The 23,550-nt window shown below is 54.9% G+C and overlaps 1 protein-coding gene across 5 annotated transcripts; it reads left to right on the top strand.

The window, feature by feature from the left end:
- The first annotated feature begins 303 nt into the window (after positions 1–303).
- On the top strand, positions 304–22,876 carry EXOC7 (exocyst complex component 7). 5 transcript variants are annotated; one of them, XM_006886188.1, is made up of 20 exons: positions 327–386; positions 578–643; positions 3,252–3,436; positions 3,609–3,714; positions 4,745–4,967; positions 11,056–11,223; positions 13,758–13,850; positions 14,651–14,719; positions 15,495–15,640; positions 16,255–16,407; positions 16,586–16,684; positions 17,786–17,848; positions 18,086–18,152; positions 19,503–19,568; positions 19,786–19,906; positions 20,223–20,318; positions 22,029–22,092; positions 22,246–22,287; positions 22,379–22,512; positions 22,660–22,876. In XM_006886188.1, the coding sequence occupies exons 1-20, from the start codon at positions 327–329 to the stop codon at positions 22,760–22,762; spliced, it is 2,124 nt and encodes a 707-aa protein (XP_006886250.1). In that variant the 3' UTR covers positions 22,763–22,876. The 5 variants fall into 5 exon arrangements, with proteins under 5 accessions (XP_006886252.1, XP_006886250.1, XP_006886251.1 ...); XM_006886189.1 differs by lacking the exon at positions 14,651–14,719 and adding an exon at positions 18,791–18,829; XM_006886190.1 differs by lacking the exon at positions 14,651–14,719 and having other exon boundaries at positions 304–386; positions 22,660–22,824.
- Positions 22,877–23,550: the final 674 nt, after the last annotated feature.

Below are 23,550 nucleotides of genomic sequence, written 5' to 3' on the forward strand. Positions count from 1 at the left end.
TTGCGGGGCCGGCGATTGTAATTGTCCTTCCAGCCCCAGGGGGTGTAACAGCGCTCCGGAACCTTCAGTGCGGTGGTGGAAAACCCGCACGGACGGAATACCACGGAGCACCGCGCGCGCCACACTTCCGGGGCCCCTCCACGGCCGCTGCACTCCGCAGTCCGGACGGAGCTCCGCGCAGGCGCACTTCCGCCTGCCACTCCCAGCATGGCTCCCAGCGCGCTCCCAGCGCCGGGCTGTCAACGGAAGTGGGTGTGACAGCCACGGGCCCCCGCGGGGTGCAGGGCCGTGGTTTTGGGGGAGTGGGGTCTGCAGGGTTTGCAATGATGATCCCTCCACAGGAGGCCTCCGCCCGACGGCGGGAGATCGAGGACAAGCTGAAACAGGTGGGTCCTGAGCGGCGAGGGAAAGGGGCCGAGATCGGGCCCTGGCATCTGTTGGTCTAGCAGGCAGGTGGGAGGGGGCACCCCCGTCGAGAAAATGGGTGAAATGGGTTTAGGAGCGAGGCTGGGGGCCCCGAGATCTGTCTCTCCTTAGCCACTGGTTTCAGATGATGACCTTTCCTCTACTTCCCCAGGAGGAGGAGACGCTCTCGTTCATCAAAGACAGCCTGGACAAGAGTGACCAGCTGACCAAGAACATGGTGAGGGACCCCTCAGCTGCAGGGGCCGGCGGGCTTCGGAGCCGGGGAGGAGCGCCATGTCCCCTGGCATCCAAGCCCTGGGTTCTGGCCTGGGTGGTCCTGGTTATCCAGTGCGGATAATTAGGAACAACGTAGCTCTCTTATCAAGTCCAGGCCCCGGGCTCTACTCCTCCGCGGAGACTTCCTTCAGCCCCCACCGGCCTGAACTCTCCTGCTCCAGGTTCTCCATCCTCCCTCCTCTCCTTCAGCCCACGTGTAGTGAGATTGACTAGGTCTACTGGTCAGATCCCACCTAATGACAGAGTGTCCCCTGTAGGGAGCCAAAGACTCAGCCTTCACACTAGAGGACTTTAGGGGTAGAAGGGGTTCAGAAGGGAGAGTCTGAGATTTGACACCCGCACCCTTGCCTGCTTGTGTGGTTCTAGGCAGGTCCCACTGAACCCTAGTTAACTGTGTCTCAGTCTCCTGCTGCTGTTGCTGTAGCAAAATTACCACAGCTGTTACTGTGTTGTCAGCTGCAGCCTTCAGTCAGCTCCGGACTCATGGGGACTCACAGCAGAACGAGGTCGTGCCTGATCCTGCCCAGTTCTTACAGTCTCTGCTGAACTCGAGTGGGCTGTTCAAGTCACTGTGTCAGCCCGTCTCACCGAGGGTCTTCCTCTCCGCAGATGACCCTCCATTTCCCAAAGCATAATGCCCTTTTGTTTTTTCATTAAATTTAATGAAAGTTTACAGAGACTTAGGGTTTCCAGTCATTCACTGTTGCACTTTTCTCCCCGCTCACCCCCTCCCCCAATTTACTCTTCTCTTTGAAAAGTAAAAGAAAAACTCTTTCATTGTTATGCAATTCCTCCCCCCAAGTCCATTCCACTGTGCAGCCTCCATTCTGGACTCCTGTCATGACAATAATACCCAATCATATATCCATTTTAAACAGTTCTCTCCCTCCTCTTTCAGTGCAGCATACATCATTCCTCCCTTCTTTTTCTGTCTTCCCTCAACCCTGATGTCTGTCTTGTTATACAACAGTGACGTTATGCGATATATGTCCTTTTGTGGCCGACATATTTCACTCAGCATAATGTCTTCCAGGGTCACCCATTTTGAATAATATTTATTCATCAGTTCCTTGTTTTTCAATGCAGCATAGTATTCCATTGTGTGAATATACCACAGCTTCTCTATCCATTCATTTGTTGTTGGACACTTGGGTTGTTTCCAACTCCTTGCTATTATGAACAAAGCTGCGATAAACATGGGTGTGCATATATCTGCTTGGGTGGCGGTTATGGTTTCTTTAGGGATAATGCCCTTTTCTAAAGATTGGTCTCACCTGATATTATTATGTGCCATCGACTTGAAGCTGACTCAGCTGGTCAGCGGTGAAAATCCGAGAGATTTTCTGTGGCTGTAAACCACACAGGAGGAGATTGTCCGTCTTCCTCCAGCAGAGCCCCTGGGCAGGTAGTTTTTGAACGACGTGCCTTTGGGTTACCATGAAGCCACCAGGGGAGCTTCCTGGCTTCTCATGGTGGTGGCGGCGTTGTGTACCAGTGTGGAGTTTATTAATTCAAAATGGCTTTCTAGGCACTGAACTTAACTTTGCAGGAATATGCAAATAGGATATGTTAGCCTCTCCATGGGGGATTTCTTATCTCACCAGTCCACAAGGGAACTCACTAGTCTTGCCATTAAATGTGATACAGCAGCAGCAGGAGACCTTCCCTACCAGCAAGGCAGCAGCAACAACAGAGTATGGCTTATCCTTCAGGCCCAGAAATTGTTGCTCCGGGCTCCAGCAGCAGCCGTGGCTGAGTCAGAGAACCAAGATGCGTTTGGACTAGATTGGGAATGCTGTCCTTCACAGACAGAGTCAGATCTAAGAGCCTTTGCCCAAGTTTGTTGGACAGCTGGGGGTGAGGTGAAGCCAATATTGGCAGGACTGAGAACTTTGTAACACAGGCCTTAAGCCATGAGGCTTGCGGCAGAGCTTTCATTTTGGAAGCTGTCCTGATTGAGTGACTGTATTCAGCTATTAAACGGAATTACAGCCTTTAGATTTCCCCAGTGTGGTTCTGTGTAGTCTGTGAGCTATCACATTGGATTTTGGAGCCAGCAAAGCAGAAACATTGGTGTTGAGATGAGTAGAAAGAGATATGGGAGCGTGGGGAAACATGTCTGACCTCTTGGGAATTGGTTTTGTGTTATTGATGCTGTTGACAGAACAGTTACCCTTTGTGAAGTCAGTAAAAGTCAGATATGACCGTCCCTTGCTCTTTTTACAACCCTTGAGTCTGAACCAATCCATAGTTGACCTTCCAGGGGGTTTTGAAACTTGAGTAAATGGCATGAAAGGATTTTCCCATCTTTGTTCCATGGAGCAGCTGGTGGATTAGAACCACAAACCTTTGCTTTGGCAGTGCAGTTCGTTACCGCTAACCCACCATTGATAGCATGCCCTGAGTTGTGAGATGTCAGCCCTGCCCCGGCTTTCATCGTCTGTTGTCTAGAAAACGAGGAAAGGCAGGAAACCCTCATAGGCCTGCTGGTTGAGTAGAAGCAGTAAGGGACAGTCCTGGGGCCTAAGAGCTGGTGCCTCTGCCCCCAGGTGTCTATCCTGTCGTCCTTCGAGAGCCGTCTCATGAAGCTGGAGAACTCCATCATCCCTGTGCACAAGCAGACGGAGAATCTGCAACGGCTCCAGGAGAATGTTGAGAAGACCCTGTCCTGCCTGGACCACGTCATCAGTTACTACCACGTGGCCAGTGACACCAAGAAGATCATCAGGGAGGGGTGAGCCAGGCTCAGAGAGCCCCAGTCCAGGCCACCCTCTCTAGGCCTTTGACGGGAAGGCAAGAATATAGTGGAACCTAGGGTCCCCCCCCCGTCCCTTCTCTTCCTACCCAGACCCTTTGTCCTTTTTCTTTCCTGGCCTCCCCAGCTGATCCCGCTCTTTTGCTGTCAGCCCCACAGGTAGGCTGGAGGAGTACCTGGGAAGCATGGCCAAGGTTCAGAAGGCTGTGGAGTATTTCCAGGACAATAGTCCAGACAGCCCAGAGCTCAACAAAGTGGTAAGGGGCCAGTGAAATACAGTGCAAGGTCTGGAGACCTCAGACCCTGTCCTGGTCTCACAAAGACTGGACCAGCTTAAAGGAGGATATGGTAGAATAAGCAGAAGTGTAGAGCAGACTGCAGGGCCTGGGTGGCCCCGGAGCTTTGCAGTTGGCTGCTAACCTGAAGGTTACTGCTTCTAACTCACCCAGCGGCTCCACAGAGGAAGGGCCTGGTGAGCTGCTTCTGTGAAGATGATTCCCAGGAAACCCAGCATAGCAGTTCTACCCTGCGCCACATGAGGTTGCTGTGGGCTGGGCGGACTTGACGACAGCTAGACCATGAGCAACGGTAGACCACACTTACTGGAGGAATTACAAGGATCAGTGGTGGCATGCTAGGTTAAATGATGGCTGCTGGTTCAGCAGCTTACATCTACCAGATGTTCCGTGTCTCCTCCCAAAAATATGCAGCCTCAGAAACCCCACTGAAGGTCACCAGGAGCAGCAGTTGATTGCGTGGCCGTGGGTGTGACTCGGGGTTTGGATGTATACGGGAGAATCGTCTGGGACTCTGAGAATCCCCAGGCAGTCTTACTAAAGTGAGGGCTCTGATTCGGTGTGGGGGGCTCTGGTGTGTCGTTCTCGGGGAGCTGTGCTGCTCTCCCGAAAGCAGCTCCTCTCTGACGCTCTGGGTCCACACGCAGCTCTGCAGGCAAAGGGTGAGATGTCACTGGTGTGATTGGCGGCCTCTGAGAACCCCCCCCCCCCAGAGGCGGCTAGGAGTTGGTTCTGACTCGGCAGCAGTAAGTGAGTCAGTCTGTCGAGGATGGAAGTGCAGATTTTGAGCAGAGGGTCAAACCTAAACAGCGCCTTGTACTTAGAGAACACAGGGTAAAGGAACAATCAGAGAAGGGTCGCTGGGATGTGCAGGATCACAGGCGGAGGTGGGCTGAGGCCCAGTGTCAGGAAGGCAGGAGCTGGGCCAGACAGCAGGCAGGGCTCTGTGAATGGCCGGTGACCACGATGCCCTTCCTTCGCCTTCCTGCAGAAGCTCCTGTTTGAGCGGGGGAAGGAGTCGCTGGAGTCCGAGTTCCGCAGCCTGATGACCCGGCACAGTAAGGTCGTCTCCCCCGTGCTCATCCTGGACCTGATCAGCGGCGAGGATGAACTGGAGGTGCAGGAGGAGGTGTCCCTGGAACACCTCCCTGAGGGCGTCCTGCAGGATGTGATCCGCATCTCCCGCTGGCTGGTGGAGTACGGCCACAACCAAGGTGAGAGTGCCGGGCTGCTGCGGCCTCCCCTGCCCGCCCGCCGCTGGCGCGGCCTGTGCGGTAGGACCAGGGCCCTGGCGCTCGGTCCCCTTTTCATCTTTAGTAGCCTTGGTGGCACAGTGGTGAAAGCACCTGGCTGCCAACTGAGTGGTCAGTGGTTTGGACCCACGGGCTGCTCTTCAGAAGGAAGATGTGACAGTCCACGTCCTTGAAGATTTATACCCACAGGGTTTCCTACCCTCAGGGTTAGGTCTGCTCTGTGGGGTCACTGCCAGTTAGAATTGACTTGATGGCATTGGGTTTATGTAAGCCATCTTTTCCCCTTTTAATTCTCATTATAATGAAAGTTTACAGAAAAGTTAGATTTTCATGCATTCATTGTTGCACATTTTCCTTCCTCCCTCTCCTCCAGTTCAACTTTCTGTTTTTAAAATATTTATCTACCAACTTTTGCAGTCAGAAACCAACTAAACATGCAACCCAGATGCATTAATAATAATGGGTGACTGGAATACAAAAGTTGGGAACAGGGATCATTAGTTGGAAAACATGGGCTTGGTGTCAGCAGTGAAGCTGGAGATAGAATGATAGAATTCTACACATTCAATGATTTATTCATTGCAAATACTTTTTATTAAAAACACAAACACAGGCTATACACATGGATTTAACCTGGTGGTATGCATAGGAATCAGATCGACTTCATCTGTGGAAAGAAATCGCTGGAGAAGCTCAATATCAGCTATGAAAACTAGGCCAGGTGCTGATTGTGGAACAGATCACCAACTACTCATATGCAAGTTCAAGCTGAAGTTGAAGAAAAGTAAATCCCCAGGAACCAAAATTTGACCTTGAGTCTATCTCATTCTATCCCACTCAAATTTCAAAACCATCTCAGGAACAGGTTTGAGGCCTTGAACACTAATAAGTGAAGACCAGTTGAGCTGTGGGAGGATATCAAGAATATTATCCAGGAAGAATGCTAAAGGTCATTACAAAGGCAGAAGAGGAAGAAAAGACCAAAATGGATGTCAGACGAGACTCTGAATATTAAACTAGAGCACTGAGAAGCCAAAGCAAAGGGAAGAAATCAAGAAATTAAGCAACTGAACAGAAGATTTCAAAGAGTAGCACGGGAAGACAAAGTATTATAATGAAATGTACAAAGAGCTGGAGTCAGGAAATCAGAAGGGCCAAACTCGTTCAGTATTTCTTAAGCTGAAGGAACTGAAAAACAAATTCAAGCCTCAAGTTGCAATACTTAAGGATGCTTTGGGCAGAATATTAAATGATTCAGGAAGCATTAAAAAGAAGATGGAAGGAGTGTACGGAGTCACTGTACCATTATTGGCTGACACAGTAGAATTTCATTAAACAATGTATGAGCAAGAGCCTGTGGTGATGAAGGAAGCTGTTCTGAAAGAATTGGCAAAAAACAAGGCCCCAGGAATTGACGGCATATCAGTTGACATATTTTAGCAAACAGGTGCTGCCCTGGATGCGCTCATCAAGTTGTGCCAAGAAATCTGGAGGACAACCACCTGGCCAACCCACTGGAAGAGATCAACATTTGTTCTTATTCCAAAGGAAGGTGACCCAAAAGGGTGGAAATTACCGAACAATATCATTAATGTCACATGCAAGCAAGATTGCTGAAAATGAGCCAAAAATGACTGGAAAAACACATCAACAGAGAACTGCCAGATGTGAAGGCTGGATTTAGAAGAGGCCATGGTGCTAGGTATATTATAGCTAATATTAGATGGATCTTGGCTGAAAGCAGGAAGTACAAGAGGAACGTCTATCTGTGTCTCATTGACTATTCAAAGCCATTTGACTGTGTGGATCACAACAGTGGCTTACTCTACAAAGAATGGGAATCCCAGAACATTTGCTAGTGCTTACGCAAAATCTACACATGGACCAGGAGGCAGTCATCAGAACAGAGCAAGGAAACACTGCATGGTTCCAAATTGGGAAGGGTATACACCAGGGATGTGTCCTATCTCCACACCTTTGCAGAACAGATCATCTGGGAGGCTGGGCTCTATGTGGCATCAGGATTGGAAGGACATTCATCAACAGTCTGCGTTATGCAGATGACACAACCCTGCTTGTTGAAACTGGGGAGAACCTGAAGCGCTTGCTGCAGGAGGTCAAGGACTGCAGCCTCCAATATGGATTGAAGCTCAACATCAAGAAAATAAAGATTCTCACCCCTGGGCTGATTGGCAGCATCATGATAGATGGTGAAGAGATTAAGGTTGTTAACATCTTTAGTTTGCTTGGCTTCACAATCAACACTCTTTGTACCAGCAGCCTGGAAATCAAGGAACGAATTGCATTGAGAAAGTCTGTTGTTAGGGACCTCTCCAGAGTACTAAAGAGTAACAATATCAGTCTCAAGACTTAAGGTGTGCCTGATCCAACCCATGGTCTTCGCAGTTACTTGCTATGTGTCAGAGAACTGGACAGTGTCTAAGGATGATAGAGAATTGATGCCTTTGAGCTGTGGTGCTGGAGAAGAGTATTGAAACAGGTTCATCCTAGAGAGGGTGAAACCAGGCTCTTCCTTGGAAGCAAGTATTCTGAGGCTTCATCTGACATACTTTGGGCATGTTGCAAGGAGTGTCCAGTCCTTAGGGATATCACACTTGGAAGGGTGGAGGGACAGCGCAAGAGAGGAAGACCATCGATGAAATGGATCGATTCAGTGACTGGGGTAATGAGGGGAGATGTGTTAGAGACAATATGGTTGGCACAGGATAGAGCAGGTTTCAGGGCTATTGTACAGAGGGGTAGCTGTAAATTGCAAGTGACTCGACGGCACAACAGCAACAATCATTCATTCATTCATTCTTGCACAGTTTCCTCCCCCACCCCCAGTCCACTTTGCTGTACACCTCTTATTCTGGACTGTTGTCATACACATAATGCCTGATCGTATAATCCTTTCAAACAGTTCTTTCCTTCATCTGTTCCAATGTAGTGTTCATTATCTAGCCCCTTTTCCTAGTTTTCCACCAGCCTCCCATGTCAGTCCTGTTTTATAACAGTGGTGTGATACCATATTTGTCCTTTTGTGACTGAGATATTTCACTTGGCATAATATCCTCTAGGGTCATACAAGTAGTATAATGCTTTACGAGTTCCTTGTTTTTCAGTGGTGCGTAATATTCTGCTGTGACTATCCCACAGTTTTTCTATTAATTCATATTTGTTTTTGGATACTCGGGTTGTTTCCATCTTTTTCTCTGGTGAATAATGCAACAATAGACATGTTGTTGTTGATTGCCTTAGAGTCGAGCATACCCAGCGACCCTCTGAACAAAAGCCCTGAAGCCTTGCTATAACTATCGTCATTTATCAAAGTTCATGGAGTTTCCAGAGGTGTGTTGTTTAGGAAGTGAATGCCATTCCTGCTTCCAAACCTGTCTTTAACTGGGAGCCCCACCAAACCCTGTCCACCGTGAGTAACCATTAAGGCATTTGACACCCCAGTGGCACAAGGTTCAGCATCACAGCAACCCCAGGTTACCTCAGTACAGCATATTGACAGAAGAGTGCTGTACCACTTAGAAGAATGTTCCTCCAAAATATAATAACCGACTTTTAAATACAAAGTCCCTCCCCAAGGGCTTGTTGACTCTAAACATGAGGCTTAAATAAAAACAACCAATATAGTAAACAACATAGGTATGCATGTATCTGTTTGGGTGGCAGCTCTGGCTTTTTTAGGATATATTCCCAGTAGTGGACTTGCTGGATCAAATGATACTTCTATTTCCAACTTTGAGAAAGTGCCTGACCACCTTCAATAGTGTCTGCACGATTTTACACTCCTACCAGCAGTGAGTAAGAGTTCAAATCTCTTCACAGCCTCAACAGCATTTGTTGTTTGCTGCTCTGTTGAACATTGCTGGCGTGAGATGATCTCTTCAAGTTCTTTTGTAAATCATCTTTTTTTAAGCAAAAAATAGGTATTTAATAGGAAGTAATACAAGCAGTTAGTTTATCAAATTGCCAATGTAGAGAAATCCTCACTTTTTAAATATACTTTTATGTCTCATGATGAAGCTTTAAAAAATCTGTTGTAAACATTTTGAATAGTACAGAAAGCCTTAGGTAAAAAGTCCCCTCCTCACAACCAACCCTGGGTCCTGGGTCCTGGGTCCTGGGTCCTGGGTCCTGCCACGTTAAGGTATTTGTGGTGGTTGTTACTGTGCCGTCGAGTTGGAACCGACTCACAGGTGACCTTCCAGGGTTTTCAGAGACTGTAAATCACATGGCAGGTGACTGCCCAGATGCCTTCCATGGAGGAGCTGGTAGATTTGAACTGCCTGCCTCTGGGTTGGTAGCATAACTCCTCACCACAAGGCTACCTGAGCTCCCTACAGTTTTGAATACCTTTCCAAAAAGTCTTTATGTGTGTGTGTGAGAGAGAGGGAGAGGGAGGGTGATATGAGAGACAGCAAAAGTCCCTGAGTAGTATGATTTGTGCTCAACTGTTAACATAAAGCTTGGCAGTTCATAATTGTGGGGCCATAGAAGAAAGACCTGACAATCTATTCCTGTAAAGATTACAGCCCAGAAAACTATGGCGGAGTTCTCCTCTGTAATACGTGGGGTTGCCGTAAGTTGGAATTGATTGCAGCAGGTTTTATTTGGTCTGGTGTGTGTGAGAGGGAGGTATCTTCACCTCAGTGCTAAATGAGAACACACTAGACTCTGTCCTAGACGACAGGTCTGTCTCTCACTGCCATCTCTTTAGAGCAGACTCGTAGCTGACCCTCTCGCGGCTTTCCAAAGCTCTGTACCTTTCTCCCTTGGAGTCATTAGTAGATTCAGACTGCCAGAGAGCTTGATTTTGGAGCGAGCACATCTTATCCTCTACCAGAGCTCGTTTTTTCTGGGCCCATGGTCCTTGAGTTGTGCTGGGGGAGCCCAGGGGGTGCCAGGTGGTTCAGAGCGCCTCTTGGGATCCAGGAGGAGACCAAGTGGACCCGTCCCCTCCCTTCAGCCACTCTGCCCTTGTCTGTTTTTATGTTGGGGTTCTCTGTGTAGGGTCCTTGTTGGCGGCTGTGGAAAAACCCCATGTGTCTTAGTTCTCTAGTACTGCTGTGACAGACATCTCACTTGGGCAGCCTGTGATAACAAGCAGCGGTGTTGTAGATTTACAGCGTGTGCTCGGAGGGGCGTTGACCCAGTCCGTAACACTCATCCTATAGTGCTCTCCTCGTTCCTCTACTCTGGGGAATTCTCCAGTGTTTCGTGATTGACAAAGGGCTCCCTTGGTCACATCAGGTGAGTGGCTCTGTTGTTTGGGCTTCTGTGAGATAGACCCTCAGGGTGCACTGAGCACACCCACCAGGCCTGAGGCTTCTTCCCACCACGAGCTCCTCTCCCGGTGCTCGGCCGGTTCCTTGGCGCCCGCCCCAGCAGCTCTGCCGCTGTTGCTCTGGACACCGTGGTCGTCTTTGCTTCTTGACGAGGCCGTCAGACGGAGCACAGTGGTTAAGCATCCAACTGCTGATTGAAGGGATAGTGCAAACACCCGGCCGCTCTGCAGAGGAACGAGCTGGCCGTCGACCCCCGTAAAGACCACAGTCGGGCGGCCCTGAGGGGCAGTGCCACTCTGTCACGGGGGGTGTCGCTGTGAGTTGAATTTGACAGCATCTAACAGCCACATCAGGGTTATCAGGAGCCCTGTGATTTTTTTAAAATTTTACCTCATTAACTATGCCAGTGACATTTGTCATCTCACCCGCTGATGTCTGCCGTCTTTGTGCTTTATTTTAACCTGCTGACACTTTCTGACCCTTTACCAAGTTCTATCTAGAGGTTAGCTTTATGTTTTTTGTTATTAAAAACCAGACTTAGGGGTCCAGGTTACAACTGATTATCAGGTCTGGGGGATGGTTTTCTCTGTGAGCGTTCGCCTGGACGAGGCCCCTGGGTGACTGCGACCCAGTGTTGGGGATGGGAAGGGACCCACGTGCTAACAGTGGGTTTACCTGCAGCCCCCAGAGCTGCATCTGGTGGCAGGAGAGGCACCGAGGGGAGACGCTGGCCGCCACTCTCTCGGCAGATTTCATGAATGTCTATTACCGGATTCGCTCCAGCATGCTTGACCGCTCCATCAAGGGCCTGAAGGAACACTTCCGGAAGAACAGCTCTTCCTCTGGGGTCCCCTACTCCCCTGCGATCCCCAACAAGAGGAAGGACACCCCAACAAAGAAGCCAGTCAAGCGGCCAGGTGAGCCCCACCCCGCCTGTGACCAAGCCAGGAGCCTCGGGGCCTGGGGGGTTGTTGTGGGGGTTAGCTAGCAGACCCTTCCGAGCGTGTCTTCATAGTGGACCCCATCTGCAGGTCTCCAGGACAGAGAGCCAGGGTCCACTCACCCGGCCGACCCCTCGGGCCAGCAGCAGTCTGCTGGTCACACTGGCATCAGGGTCACAGAGATGTGCTCAGTCATCTCCCGAGAAACAGTGGTAGTGGGGGCAGAGCACCAGTTGGGTGTTGATGATAGATGCCAAGGCAGAGCTTCTTGTCGGGCATAGTGACAGTGGGCACCAGAGCAGAGCCAGTCGGTGGACATGGTGACAGTGGGTGCCAGGGCAGTCACTTGTTGGATGTGGTGACAGCACACCAGGAGAGCCACTTGCTGGGATGATGACAGTGGGGTACGAGGACTGTCCCTTGTTGACATCATGACATTGGGCACTCAGCCGTTGCTGTGAGCAGTGACCATGAATGCCAGGAGCACATGGCGGCAGTGAGCACCAACGCCAAGCCGCCTACTAGACGCGGAGGCAGCAGGTCCCTGGGCAGAGCCACTTGCTGGCCAGACTGTAGCCACCTGAGAGGCATAAGCTGATGGGTAAGGACAGACAGAAGACGACTTCACCAGCACACCACCACCTCAGCTGAAAGGGACTTTGCTCCGCTCAGGGATAGAAAGTAAAGTGAGGCCAAAGCCCGCTTGTTGGACTTCCCTCAGCTGGTCAGTGGGTCCATGGCTCAGATCTGCTGGGGGGCCACCTCTCCTGACCACTGGCTTGGGTAAGCTCAGCCCGTCTGTTTCTCTGGCCTTCTGTGCCGTGTCCCTCAGAGAAGTGGGTGTCTGTTTGCAAAGCGTGCTGGCTCCCCAACAGGTCTTTGGTGGGTTTCAGAAAATACCTGATTTTAGTGGATGGCTGAAAGGAAGCTGCCCTTGGGCACAGGCAGGCAGAGCAGTAGAGGAGCTGGCCTGGTGGACCTGGTATGGATGCCCTGGCCAGCCTCAGCAAGCCTCCCTGGGACTCAGTGACCCAGCCTCCCTGGCCACAGCTTCAGAAGCTTCCATCCTGTGCCTTGAGGAGCTTAAGGCTGCCGGGCTGAGCCTCAGTGGGCCTGCGGGGCATTCTCGGTGGTCCCATGTGCTCCCAAGCCATGCAGAATAGGACCTTTGGGAGAGTGGACTGGATCTCAGTTACCCCTAGTGGTCTGTCCCACCCTGGGCATCTACCCAAAAGTGGAGACTCGGACTGTGAGGTTCCCCATGGTTGAGGATTGCAGTCAGAGACCCAGAACTCAGGCCTTGGGGAGCCTCGTCCTGTGCTCTGGGGACAGGAGCCGGGAGCCCCGGGCAGTAATGAAATGCCAGCCAGAGCATCGTCTCAGGTAATTGGCTGCCTGATGGCTCTTGCAGCTGTCAGAGCAATGTCCCCGAACCACACGCGTGCCAATGTCCTGATTAGGCTGCTGCTGTGCCTCTGGCCCACTGCCCTCCCAGGGTGTGAGGCCGAAATCTGAGCCGCTCATTAGCAAGGCTGCTCTGTGCAGGAGAACTGGGGCAGGCGGAAGTGGCCTATTAGGGGCTAATTGTGGTGCAGCACTCCAGACTGCACCCCCTCCATTTGCTGGCCTCTGGGGAGCTGTCCAGCACGAAGCCGACCTGCCGAGCGGGGCTGGAGTGGGGGCTGGAGGGACGGAGCTGGCTCTAGGGAAGATGGGTAGAGTCACAGTCATCACCCTTTTTGTCCCCACACGACTGGTTACCCTGGGAGCTCTGTGTGTGTCTACTTAGGGTGTTAATGCATCTCCCCCATTTTCTACCCTGAGACACCAGGTTCCCACAGAATTGGCTGGCCCTGGAGCCAGGGACACTGCAGTTTTTATTGTTTTAACTTGTGATACTAACTGTTGTGTTTTTCTCCCGTGCTGAGAGCATGTCCCCTCCCCTCTGGCCCTCCTCTGCACTCTGGTGGTTTCTGGTGACCCCTTCTTGATTCTGACCTTTTTTGTCCCGAGTTTCTGAGTGGTACTCGGGACCTGGTGCTGGTCTCCCAGCCTCTGTCTAGGGCGCCGCTCTTTCTGGAAGCTCAGCCCCTCTCTGTGGTGTCTGGCTCTGTCCCAGCACTGAGCATGCCCCGTCCGCCTGGAGTTGCTGGCTCCTGATACGCTGGGGGCTCTGAGAGCTTCGTCCCAGACAGCTCTCATTCTGGCTTGGGTGCCCACAGAGGGTTTTTCTTTTTCATTCCACGCCGGTTGAACCCTGGACTCACCTCCCATTGAGTAGTGGATTAACTGGTAGTGGACTTGAATTTCACTTGGAGAACACGCGTTTCCTCTCCTGGGCCCCCATCCTCGGTCTCAGGGGTGCAGGGGGCGGGTCTGCTGGGAGAGGCAGGTCAGGGGCATGCTCACCGCTGGGCGCTGGGTGGGCCAGTCGGTGGAGGGCTGCTGCTGGTTTTTCTCGCTCATTTCCTAGGTCTTCTTATCTCCTCTGTGTGTGGCTCTGGTGACAGGGACGATCCGGAAGGCTCAGAACCTTCTGAAACAGTATTCCCAGCATGGTCTAGATGGGAAAAAGGGGGGCTCTAACCTCATTCCTCTGGAAGGTAATCACCCTGTGTTCCTCTCCTCTCTCCCGCCTCTCCTCTTTGTGTCCTTTCACTGGGCAGGGCCGAGCCTCCAGCCACTCAGGAGGCCTGGGGTGTCGCCTGAGGTGGGGGCAGGCGGGGTGAGACAGGATAGTGGCCCTCGGCTGGGTCCTGTCTGGCTGATGGTGGCTCTGCCCCCCGAGCCCCCTCTTTCCCTTCCTATCTCTGTCCTTGTCACCTCTTGGAATTCAGGGAACATTCTTTCTATCGGGGCAGCCCTTTCACGCTCAGACCAGCAGTGACAAGACCAGACCAGCTCGAGTCCCCGCCACCCCAACCCTCAGCTTTGGGGAGGGGAGTACATGGGTCCAGGGGCCAGGCTGCCCGTAGGAACCTTAGCCAGAGGAGGGGGCAGCTAGGTCTCCTGCTGATGGACCTGTCATCCTTCAGAAGGTGGCTCTGGGGGACAGACAAAGGCTGACCCCACCCATGCCTCAGTGGACTTTCTCTTAACTTGGGTTTGGGGAGCATCAGCCCCTCCCTTCAGAAGCCCACTGCCCCTCAGCCTGCTCCTGGCCACCCAGCAAGAGGCGCCCGCTCCCAGGACAGGCCTGGGCCCTGCGTGTCAGGCTTGAAACGGCTGTGCCCAAGGTGGTGTGACTCAGCGGAGGGGCTCAGTGCCTCCCCGCCCTTTCCCTGTCCCCCATCTCGTGTCCCCTCCTGGAGACCAAGTGCTTCTCCCGGGCCCCCCCCACCCGAGGGGCAGCCGCCGGCCCTGGATAAAGCACCGCGTGTTTGTGCGGCTGCCGTCTCGCTAGGTCACGAGCACGATTTCCGCGTTAAGCACCTGTCCGAGGCCCTGAACGACAAGCACGGGCCACTGGCCGGTGAGTACTGCAGCCCAGTGACCCGGCTGCAGCCTGGACTGACCTGGCCGCTGTCCCTGTCTCTCGGCCCTGGTCTCTCGCTTGGGCACCACATCTTCTTGACACTCTTCAAACACCAGTGCAGCCGCTCCCAGAGTCCTGGGTCCAGAACAAGCCGTCCACTCAGGAGCTGGCTTTCCAAGGACAAGATGGCCCAGCATCTTGACTGCAGAGAGCTGTACCCTTCTGAGCCCGAGGAGGCCTGGCTGGTCCCGCTGCTATGGCCTCAGCAGCCAAGAACGGGAGCGCGTCTCCCCGGGCCGCGGACAGCCTTCCACTGAGGAGCTCACTTTGCTGGCTGCAGATTCTGACCCTTGACAAGCTAGGCTTATCGTGCACAGCCCCCTGCCCCCTGCCCTCTTCCATGACCAGAGGCCTGGATGGCTGTCGCTGTCTGAGAGGCCAGTGTTTCCTCTGGTGGCTGACCACATCACTTGCCACCTGCCCTCGCAGCCTACGTCTCTAGGGCGACCTACAATCCTTGGCCCTGCCAAGCCGATGGGCCACAGAGATTTTCCCTCCTGGTCCTTCTCCCCTCTCTGATCCTCCTGGACTCTGGGGACAGAGAGACTGGTCAAGGTGGAGAGCGCTATGGGTGGGCTCCCTCCTAGTTTCCCCACCAACCTGATCAGGCAGTGATACTCAGGCGGCTTCCTGCCCCAGTCTGGGCCGAGGGTCAGGAGCTGGGAGAGCCACCCCGGTGGGGACAGGCTCAGGGACACTGCTGTGCCCACAGGGAGAGACGACATGCTAGATGTGGAGACGGACGCCTACATCCATTGTATCAGCGCCTTCGTGCGGCTGGCCCAGAGCGAGTACCAGCTGCTGACCGACATCATCCCAGAGCACCACCAGAAGAAGACCTTCAACTCGCTGATTCAGGTCCCACCCCCGCCCCACGAGCTCCACCAGCACCTCTGGGTCGAGTTTGGGACGTAGTTCTAGGGGTCAGTCCACAGTCCCTGGGTAGGTGACACAGATTGTTTTTACTCAGCTTCTAACCTGAAGGTTCATGGTTCACACCCACCCAGCACCTTGTCTGAAAGGCCTGACAGTCTGTTTCCGTAAAGATTATAGGCAGGAAAGCCCTGGGGAGCAGTTCTGCTCTGTGGTATGTGAGGTGCCTCGGTGGGGACTGAGGGCACTAGGCTTAGTTTTGGTGTTTTAGGGTGCCAGTCCTGGATGGTATGTCCCAGGCGGTACTGCCCTGTGACTCCCTCCCTGCTGCTACAAGCTAGCTTCCCCACTTTCCTCCACTCACCGTAAGGTCCCCTCGCTGGGGCGGCCCTGAGCTAGCTCCCCCACCCCCCTCCTCACCATAAGGTGCCCTCACTGCCCACCCTGGCTCTGAGCTAGCCCCCACCCCCACCACAAGGCCCCCTCACTGCCCGGCCCTGAGCTGCCCCCCCCCGACACACACACACACATCCCCCTCCTCACCAGAAGGCACCCTTGCCGCTGGCCCTGCCCTGAGCTGGTCTCACCACCACCACCAGGATGCGCTGGAGGGACTGATGCTGGAGGGTGAGAACATCGGGGCCGCCGCCCGGAAGGCCATCGGCCGGCACGATTACTCAGCGGTGCTCACTGTCTTCCCCATCCTGCGGCACCTCAAGCAGACCAAGCCTGAGTTTGACCAGGTGCTCCAGGTATGTGAGCGAGGAGCTGGCAGGAGAAACCAGTGCTGCCCTCCACACCTCCACGCAGACTCAGAAGGAAGCAGCTACCCAGGGCTCTGGGGTGGGTGAGTGCCTGTGTCCCCGGGTGCAGCGGGCAGGGGGCTGGGCAGACGAGCTCCGCCAGTGCAGTCAGGTGCCTGCTTCTCAGGGCACAGCCGTCAGCACCAAGAACAAGCTGCCCAGCCTCATCATCACCTTGGAGAACACCGGAGCCAAAGCCCTGGAGGACTTCGCCGACAACATCAAGGTGCACGCGCACACCCACACACACACATACCCTCCCCCCCACCCCCGGTCCCCTGCACCTGACGTGCTGCAGGCCAGGATCACCCACAACATCAACGTGCTGCTTCCCGCTCCCCTGCACCTGACCCACTCCCCTGCGCCTGACCCGCTCCCCTGCGCCTGACCTGTGTGTTGCAGGCCAGGGTCACCCATGTGCTCAGAAAGACCAGGGTAGCTTGGGGCTGGTGGAGGGGAACTGCCTGCACTACTGGTTTCCGGTCACATCCCACTCGCCGATCCCCTTTCCTTCCCACTGGGGTCAGGGTCAAGAGTCCTCTGCTGTGGGAAGCTCCCTTAGCCTGCAGGTGCCCTGTCACCTGCCCACCAGGAGATGGCACCATGAGCAGGCCAGACCTGGGGTGTGAGGCAGGAGAGCCAAGCCTCCAGGTGCTCAGGGAATCAGGTGCAGATTGTGAATGCACGTGGATGCTGACCGCAGGGTTCGAACTGAGTCTGTCTATAATTACTTCTAAAGAAAGACCTGGCCGTGCCCGCCACAAAAGCCAGCATTGAAAACTCTGTACAGTCCTGACTAAACGGGAGAGAACGCAGAACAGACAGGGAAATGTTCATGGAATTAAAGCTTTCTGGAGCCAGTGAGGTTAAATGAACCTTTGAAACTATTATTCTGAATAAAATCTTAAACCAAAATTATATCCCAAAGTATTCTTAGACATAAAATAGTATTTCCGTTTAACTAGCAAATGACTGGTGAGCATGGTGCTCTTTTAAGATGTGTCTATGTGGCATCAAATTGACAACAGCGACTGGGAAGGTTAAGAGGACCCTTACAGGGCAGTGAGTTTACATTAGTGGGGGAGGAACAGCTTGGGAAAGGAGAGCGAGAGGGCGGCCTGACGTGAGAAGGTCTGCAGCGTCACTGAATCCTGCGTGCAGAAACTGCTGAACGAGCATGTGTTCTGCTGTCTAAATTCTCAACCACAAAAGTGAAATAAGTTATGAACACAGAGCGCTCGCGGGAGAGCATGGTTCTGGCAGTGTGGGGGCCTGCGGGGTGGAGTGGGCACAGCAGCAGCACCCCCTTGTTGGGCTTTCCCCACAGAACGATCCGGACAAGGAGTACAACATGCCGAAGGACGGGACGGTGCACGAGCTCACGAGCAATGTGCGTGCTGCCCGCGAGCCGGGTGGAGCTTGCTGGAGTTGCCCTCCTGGGGTCGGGGGGTCGGGGGTGCAGGGTACACAGGAAGTGCTGACAGCACACAGGCCTCTCCCAGGCGTCAGAAGCCCTTGGTTGGCGTGTGGTCTACCCTCGTGTGGTGGGGCGTATATGGTGAGCTACACTCAGAACTTTGGGTCCTGCCTCTGACCCTTTCCTGCACCTGTGTCCCCTCCTACTCAGGCCATCCTCTTCCTGCAGCAGCTTCTGGACTTCCAGGAGACAGCAGGTGCCATGCTGGCCTCCCAAGGTACTGGGCACCTCCCAACAGGCCTTGCTTGCCGCTCCCTCCTGTCTCTGGTCTGGAGATGGGGGGTAGGCCCCTTGGGGAGGGCAGGCACTGTGATGAGTCACCTTGTGGGGTGCTGAGCTGTGGGGCCTCCCAGCTGGGGTCCAAAACAAGGTCTGACTGACCATCCTTGGTTCCTTGCTCTGTCCTCCTCCTCCTGGGACTGACCCCTGTCCACACCCTGTCCCTTCCGTGTCTCTGCACTTCCTCCTGGGTCTCACTCAGCTGACTTCCAGCGGTGGTGGGGGGTCGTCTGCCCACTGAACACGGACCCGGAACTGCAGCATGGGGGCTGGTATGGAAACAGGAAAGCATTTGTGGGTGTTCCAAGCACTGGGGACCAGACCAGCTTCTTGAGACCCCAGAGCCGCCCATGCTGGGGGCATGGAGCCCAGGGACAGCTCCGGCCCACAGTTCTGCAGGCATAGCATGGTCCCCAGTGGGCCTGGCCCGGGTGTGTCCTATGTGGGGTGCTGGCTGTCATGAAGTGAGGTCTGTGTGACTTGGGGGTGGCCGTTTCTAACCTGTTTTCACACTTTGCGTCTCTTTTCCTCATCTCTCCTGCATCCCCTCTATGTGCTCTGCCTCTCACTTCGTAGTTCTTGGGGACACATACAATATTCCTTTAGACCCCCGAGGTAAGCAGTGGGCCTCTGCATCCCTTCCCCCTCTAAAGCCCCTTGGTGAGGTCCCCTGGGGACAGACGCCTTGACAGACTCAGGACAGGCCTGCTGGGGGGAGTCCCAGGGGAGTCGGCTCCTGCAGGGTGCTTCTGACTCCTTGGCGCCCATCATGGCCGTTTCTGTCTAAACCCTCACCGGCCGCGCTCTGCTCTGCCAGCACCCCTCAGTTTCACCTTGCACCTGCCTCTGCCCCGCTTTGCCTTCTTGGCCTCCTGCTCTGTGCAGGCAGCAGACTCTTGTGTGCAAGGGTCTGGGACAGGAGACCCCAAGACCTCCCTGTTGACAAGTGGGATGTGGGTGCCACCCAGCAGGGGCTGGGCTGGGGTGGGCAGAGGGCATTGGCACACACTCTTGTCCTGTCAGCTTTCCTGTGATCTGCCTCGGCCTGGCCCTTAACCACCCCACCCCAGTCTGGCACAGGGCAGCTGCAGGTTCCTGACGCAGCTGAGGGCAGTATGCCCTGTGACAGGAGGGCCTGTGGCTTGGAAGGTGCCAGTTCTGCCTCCAGAGAGCTCTGTAGCGCACCTGCCCAAGGAAGGCCGCGGCACATTTCTCTTGGACGGGAGGGCAGGGCTAAGAGGCCCTTGTCCACTGCCGCAGCCTTAATGACAGGCCTCTCTCCTCGTAGAGACCAGCTCTTCAGCCACCAGCTACAGCTCCGAGTTCAGCAAGCGGCTTCTGAGCACCTATATCTGTGAGTGTCCTCAGCTCCAGTGGCCCTGTCCCTGCCCGCCAGGCCTCCTCCTCTGTCAATGTTCTGTGTTCCATCCTGGGGCCACCCACCCATGGGACTTACAACCTCCCCACTGGTCCAGCGACCAAGGAGTGATGGATGGGAGTCGTGTGGGTCACAGGACTGTGTCCCTGGCTCAGACTGATGAAGAGGTGTGGCCGCATCCTCCTCTGGGCAGGTAAAGTCCTGGGCAACCTGCAGTTGAACTTGCTGAGCAAATCCAAGGTGTATGAGGACCCGGCTCTGAGCGCCATCTTTCTGCACAACAACTACAACTACATCCTCAAGTCTCTGGAGAAGTGAGTGGCCTCAGGCCTGGTGGCTCCGTGCTTCCCCCAGGCTGGCCCAGTGGCTGTCATCTCCCCCAGGTCCCTGCAGCTGCACCCCTGCAGGCCTGATCTGCGGCTCTCAGACCCCACCTTGACCATGCAGCGCCGGCTGTTGCACAAGCAGGGAGTGGCTCCTCTCGGTCCCCACGGCTGCGAGTACAGCCCTCTTAGGGCTCTCTCAGATCGGGACGTGCTGGGGGGTCCTTCTCTGAAGTCCTCGTGCTGCTGCTGCAGAGTACCAGCCCTGTGTCAGCTGTGCCAATGCCCTCTGTGCCCCCTGCCCCAGGTCTGAGCTGATCCAGCTGGTGGCCGTGACCCAGAAGACTGCAGAGCGCTCCTATCGCGAGCACATTGAACAGCAGATCCAGACCTACCAGCGCAGGTAAGGGGCTGGCCACCTCTGGCCGCGATCAGCCTTTCTTGTGCCCAGGACCACTGCTCACCCATCCTGTACCCTGGGACCACTGCTCATCCTTCCTGTACCCCAGGACCACTGCTCATCTTTCCTGCACCCCAGAAACACTGCCTACCCTTCCTGTACCCCGGGACCACTGCTCACCCATCCTGTACCCTGGGACCACTGCTCACCCTTCCTGTACCCCAGAAACACTGCTCACCCTTCCTGTACCCCAGAAACATTGCTCACCCTTCCTGTACCCCGGGACCACTGCTCACTCTTCCTGTACCCCAGAAACACTGCTCACCCTTCCTGCACCCCAGAAACATTTCTCACCCCTCCTGTACCCCAGGACCACTGCTCACCCTTCCTGCACCCCAGGACCACTGCTCACCCTTCCTGCACCCCAGAAACACTGCTCACCCTTCCTGTACCCCGGGACCACTGCCCACCCTTCCTTTATCCCCAGAAACACTGTTCACCCTTCCTGTACCCCAGGACCACTGCTCACCCTTCCTGTACCCCAGAAACATTGCTAACCCTTCCTGTACCCCGGGACCACTGCTCACCCTTCCTGTACCCTGGGACCACTGCTCATCCCTTCTGCACCCCATGACCCTGGTCAGAGCCTCAAGACTCCCCAAATGGCCACTGTTCTTGTGTCCAGTTATTAACAGCAGAGGGAAGCTCCCGCCCCATCTGTCCCTCTGAGGACCCTGTGACTGTCCTCTGTAGAGGGAGCCCCATGGGGCTAAGAGGGTTAAAGCTCATCACGAGTCCACTGTCTGCTGTGGGCAGTGTTGAGCCCTAGAGACCAGCAAGGCTGCAGAACCACTGACTAAGCCTCACTGATGGAGCCCTGGTGGCACGGCGGCCAAGCACTGAACGTCAGCAGTTTGAACCCACCAGCAGCTCTGAGGGGGGAAAATCGATGACTCGCTCACATGGTGGTCACTAGCAGTCCCTGCATCGTCTCCAGGCGCTGCTTTCAGCCACTGCCGGGCCCTCTCAGTGAGCGTCCACCTCGCTTCCCTGAACCTCTCTCTCCCAAGCGCAGTGTCTTCTGGGGGCCTGGCCCTCCTTATAGCACGTCCACAGTGCATGTGAGGACGGCTCACCATCACTGCTTCTAAGGAGCATCCTGGCTTAGAGCCCCTGCAGGGCTGAATCTTTCCGTTATGACCCTGGCTGATTCCTGTCCACCCTAAATAATTTAGGAGATTTAAAAACACAATAAACCCCAAAGGGTGAAGTGCTAAAGGCTTTCCCAGTGCCCTGATGCTGCTGTGGTTACATAAAGCATTTAGCTGGTAACTTGATGGTCGGTGGTTCTAACCCACAGCTGCTCCATTGGAGGAAAATGTGTTCGTTTACATCTGTGAAGAGTAAAAAGCAAACCTAACCCGCCGCTGTCGACTCAGTTCCAACTCACAGTGGCCCGTATCTGGTTCCCAAGGCTGTAGGTCTTTCCGGGAGAAGACTGCCTGTCTGTCCCAGGGAACAGCTGGTGGATCCCACCTGCCAGCCTTTCGGTTAGCAGCCGCACACACACACACTCCATGCTGTGGCCAGGTCCCCTCAGCCCTCTAGGGACCCTGGGAGTTGGAGTCTGCAGAACGGCGGCAGGTTGGGTTTGGGCTGTGACTCTCAGAAGTCCCTCCTGGTGCCCTGACGCCCGTCCCCCTGCCTTGGCAGCTGGTTAAAGGTGACAGACTACATCGCGGAGAAGAACCTCCCTGTGTTCCAGCCTGGAGTCAAGGTGGGCTGGCACGGTGCTTGGCAGCTGGGACAGAGGGCAGGTGTCCTTTCCAGGAGAGGAGAGAAAGACTGGGACCTCGAGGTCTTAGGGGGTGAGTGGGGCGGCGAAGGCCTTGATCTGAGGACTTTCTGCCCTCTTCGTCTGTGTCCCCAGCTCCGGGACAAGGAGCGGCAGGTGATCAAGGAGCGTTTCAAGGTGAGTGGGGTTGGTTCCCCCACCCACGCCTACCTTCCCCCCACCCCCGCTGCCCCTGCTGTGCCCAGAGCATAGGGCTTTGTGTGAACAGGGCTTCAATGACGGCCTGGAGGAGCTGTGTAAAATCCAGAAGGCCTGGGCCATTCCGGACACGGAGCAGAGGGACAAGATCCGCCAGGCTCAGAAGCACATCGTCAAGGAGACGTACGGGGCCTTCCTGCACAGGTAAGCACGCCCTCCCTGCCCGGTCCCCTTGGCTGGGCTCTAGGACAGAGGCAGGGGTGGGGTGGGGTGACGTGAAGGTGCAGTCGCAGCTGCTGGGACCCGACTGGGAATGCCGGAGCTGCTGACCGTCACCACGGTGCCTCTCAGGTACAGCAGCGTGCCCTTCACCAAGAACCCTGAGAAGTACATCAAGTACCGCGTGGATCAGGTGGGCGACATGATCGACCGCCTTTTTGACACCTCTGCCTGAGCCACCTGATGCTGCCCAGGTCACCAGTGTAGATGTGTTATCGAACAAATAAACCAGTGTTAACAGGCCTTGGCTGGCTGAGCGAGAAGTCCTTTGGGGCCGGGACCTCAGTTTCACTGCTGCCCTTGGGAGCCCCTTAGCCCCAGCCTCCACAGCTGTGCAGCCCACTGTCAGCACCCTGGATCTTCACGCTGGGAGCTTGTGACCCCGACTGTGGCCTGCAGAGCCATGCGGGGGCTTCTGGGAAGGCAGAGAGGCCCACAGGCTGCCTCTATGCAGAGCAGAGAGGGGAACAGTCCAGCTCTGTGCGTCACGACCTCCTTCCTCCAGGAACACGGAGCATAGGGACGAGAAGAGCGAGGAGGGTGGGAAGGCTTGCCCAGGATGAGGGCAGCCCTGAGCCCTGGAGTGCCGCCCAGGAGACCCAGGGTGAGAGGGCAGCAGTGCTTTCCCTCTCTGTCCTCCAGGGAGCCAGACAGTGTGCTCTTGAGACTGTCCCCAGCATCCATGCCTCCTGGCCCACGGCCACGCAGCAGTGGCAGAGGCACAATTCAGCCACGTAGCTGGGGGGCGGGGTGACAGGTAGACCATAGCAGGCGGATGGTCGTGGGCAGTTGGAGGTGCAGGTGGGTCAGGGTGGAGGCAGAGAGGCGAGAGGTCAGTGCAGACAGACCCACGTGCACTTGGGCAGCAGGTTTATTTCCCCCCTCCCCTTCTCTCTGGAGCCTCCTTGGGCCCTCCCCCAACCCAGGGGCCCCAGCCGGTCTCCAGGCCTGAGCCTGACATGG

The sequence above is a fragment of the Elephantulus edwardii genome, unplaced genomic scaffold (assembly GCF_000299155.1).
Source record: "Elephantulus edwardii isolate Elephantulus edwardi_28Jun2011 unplaced genomic scaffold, EleEdw1.0 scaffold00048, whole genome shotgun sequence".
In the NCBI taxonomy this organism is placed as follows: domain Eukaryota; kingdom Metazoa; phylum Chordata; class Mammalia; order Macroscelidea; family Macroscelididae; genus Elephantulus; species Elephantulus edwardii.

Excerpts from the sequence above, each read along its gene's own strand:
- EXOC7 (XM_006886188.1), top strand. The coding sequence starts at position 327 with ATGATCCCTCCACAGGAGGCCTCCGCCCGACGGCGGGAGATCGAGGAC. Across the intron at positions 3,715-4,744 it reads GCCCAGAGCTCAACAAAGTG|AAGCTCCTGTTTGAGCGGGG; the intron begins GTAAGGGGCCAG and ends GCCTTCCTGCAG. Across the intron at positions 18,153-19,502 it reads TGCCATGCTGGCCTCCCAAG|AGACCAGCTCTTCAGCCACC; the intron begins GTACTGGGCACC and ends CTCTCCTCGTAG.